This window comes from Arabidopsis lyrata (assembly GCF_000004255.2).
Source record: "Arabidopsis lyrata subsp. lyrata unplaced genomic scaffold ARALYscaffold_1, whole genome shotgun sequence".
NCBI classification, from domain to species: Eukaryota; Viridiplantae; Streptophyta; class Magnoliopsida; order Brassicales; family Brassicaceae; genus Arabidopsis; species Arabidopsis lyrata.
This window is the reverse complement of record NW_003302555.1, coordinates 26,993,049-26,995,561: the sequence shown is the minus strand read 5'-3', so window position 1 is coordinate 26,995,561 and position 2,513 is coordinate 26,993,049. Positions and strand designations below refer to the sequence as shown.

Below are 2,513 nucleotides of genomic sequence, written 5' to 3'. Positions count from 1 at the left end.
GACAAACTAGATTTGGAGGCATCTTTATATGATCTACGATGAAACTAATAAAAATGAGAATGAAATGTCGGTCTAGATTAAATATTTGAACTTGAACCTTTTAATCTTTTTTTCTTTTAGAATTTTAATTAACCTATTTAATATTTGATGTTTTGGACTTGTATTGTTTAATTAAACTAATTTTATAGTTTTATGTCAATGTTATATATATATACATATATTATATATGTGTATACGTTTCCAATCCCTAATTTTAGAAAAAAAATCGTTTCCCGTTTCCGAAACGTTTCGCTTCCACGTTTTCGTTTCCGTTTCCATGCAACATAGGTGCTATTTTTGTCCAATAAACTTTTAAATGATATTTTTGTCCCAAAAACTTGATTTGGGGCTATTAGAAGCAATTTCTCTTAAAGGTACAAAGACCAAGAATGAGATCTCAGATTCTCCGATGATAGACTTATTTATTTGTCTATTATTTAATATATATTTAAGATATACTTCCAAATCTTTTCAGTTTAGTTTTTGGTTGACTAACACTGAAATTATATGGAGATATGATTTCATTCATATTAGGTGTAAAAGACCAAGAAGGAGATCTTAGACTAATTTCCAAATATTCATTCAAATTAAATGTACAAAATCCAGGAATATGAGATCTGAGATGATTGACTAATATATTTGTCCTTATTTTTATATATGCTTAAGATATATTTCCAAATAGTTTCTGTTTATTTTTTGGCTGATATGGAAAATTAAATATGTTCCATATATATCTCTGTTCCAACGATATATTTACTGCAATAAAAGAATTATAAATACTACATGTTGATGAAATTTGTACATCAGACTTGTTTTAGATCCTAAAAAATGGATTATCTCATAATTTTTCTTTTAGTTACTACTATGTATTTTGGGCTAAATGAAGCTTGCAAAAAAAATCATGTAGTGATTCATAACGAACTCGGTCCTGGTATTGATCTCAACATTGCATGCCGGCAATTCAGCATAGAGCGTACACCTTCAATGTTTCACACCCTAAAGTACAAAGATCCTTTTTATGTCATTGAATTCGAAGATAATAATCAGCTACCTCATGGTGAAAAATGGTATTGTATGCTTAGTCATGGGACTAGGCCAAAATATTGGTATGATATCGAAGTATATCGTCAAGGCTATTATCCTCGATGTGGTCAGCTACGCTCATGGATAGCCAAAACGGATGGGATTTGGTTTACAAGAAGATATAATAGCCCGCCGGGACATGTTCTTAATTGGAAAATTCAGTAACTAATTTTTGATGTATGCGGGTTTTTCGTTTTGCGTCATATGTACTATGCCGTAAAAGCGAATTAAGTCATCGATCTATTCGGTGGGAAAATATATGGCAAAATGTTGTAGTAAAATATAAGTTCATTTGATCTATCTCTATGTATTTTGCATCAACGTTTTAAATAATAAAATAATATATTTTCAATACTCATTTGTTTTACAGGTTTGCATCGGTATGGTTTTTTACAAGATATATTATTCTATTTTGCAAATCCTTAAACTTCCTTTATCATATAATCCGCTAGTTTCCGTAACAAACAGAAGTGTTGAGTTGAAGAGACGAAATGTTAGAAAACAGTGTTGAGTTGAAGAGACGAAAGACGAAACGTGAGGGTATAGCGTTATTACTAATCTTCTTTTCATTTTTGGTCTTTACTATTTCTTTTTTCTTTTTGCTATTTCGTCAGCAGCCTTTTAAATTTTAAATATACCTTTAATTAAAACTGAACAAATTTCTAATACCCAATAAGAACGCTTTTGTAATCGACGGAGTACTTGGTATGGAAACATGAGTTGGGCTTAGGCCTGGGAATTCGAACCGAACCGAACCGAACCGAAGTTTGGGCAAATCGGTTCGGTTTCTGTTAATTAGGTTTAACCGATCATAATGGTTTTAAATTTGGTTCGATTAACCGAGATTTTCGGTTCGGTTCGCCCGAACCGAACGGTTAACCGAAAACATAAAAACCCTAACCTAATATACTTCTAGCCGCCTACAACCCTTCTTCAATTCTTCTTTTTCTTCATCTTTCTCTTATAGATCCCCTCTCTTCTTCTGCTATTCATCATCACCATCATCTTCTTCTTCTTCGTTTCATCTCATCATCTTCTTCGTCTTCGTTTCATCATCATCTTCTCTTGATTAATCTCATCATATTCTTCTTTCATTCCTCATCTTCTTCTTCGATTCATCATTTTCTTCTTCGATTACACCAACATCATCTTTTTCTTCTTCTATACCGGAATCTTCGCCCATGAGATCTCGCCGCCGGTGTCTCCGATCAACGACTCCACTCCTCGATTCATCACTACGTCACTTTTTTCTCTCCCACCCCAAATTCTTTTTTTTTTTTCTTTTTGGGTCAAGAGACCAATTTTGTGGAAGCCCAAATAGAAAATAGCTTTTGGCCCAACAATTATGAACCGAAAAAACCGAAAGGCAAAAACCGAAATAACCGTGAAAT

The 2,513-nt window shown here is 32.7% G+C and overlaps 1 protein-coding gene across 1 annotated transcript; it reads left to right on the top strand.

Moving 5' to 3' along the window:
* The first annotated feature begins 569 nt into the window (after window positions 1-569).
* On the top strand, window positions 570-1,581 carry LOC9327687 (S-protein homolog 25). The gene has a single exon (XM_002894257.2). The coding sequence runs from the start codon at window positions 868-870 to the stop codon at window positions 1,285-1,287; it is 420 nt and encodes a 139-aa protein (XP_002894303.2). The 5' UTR covers window positions 570-867; the 3' UTR covers window positions 1,288-1,581.
* The last annotated feature ends 932 nt before the right edge of the window (window positions 1,582-2,513 follow it).

What these genes read in the sequence shown, in the direction of transcription:
- LOC9327687 (XM_002894257.2), top strand. Translation starts at nt 868, where the DNA reads ATGGATTATCTCATAATTTTTCTTTTAGTTACTACTATGTATTTTGGG.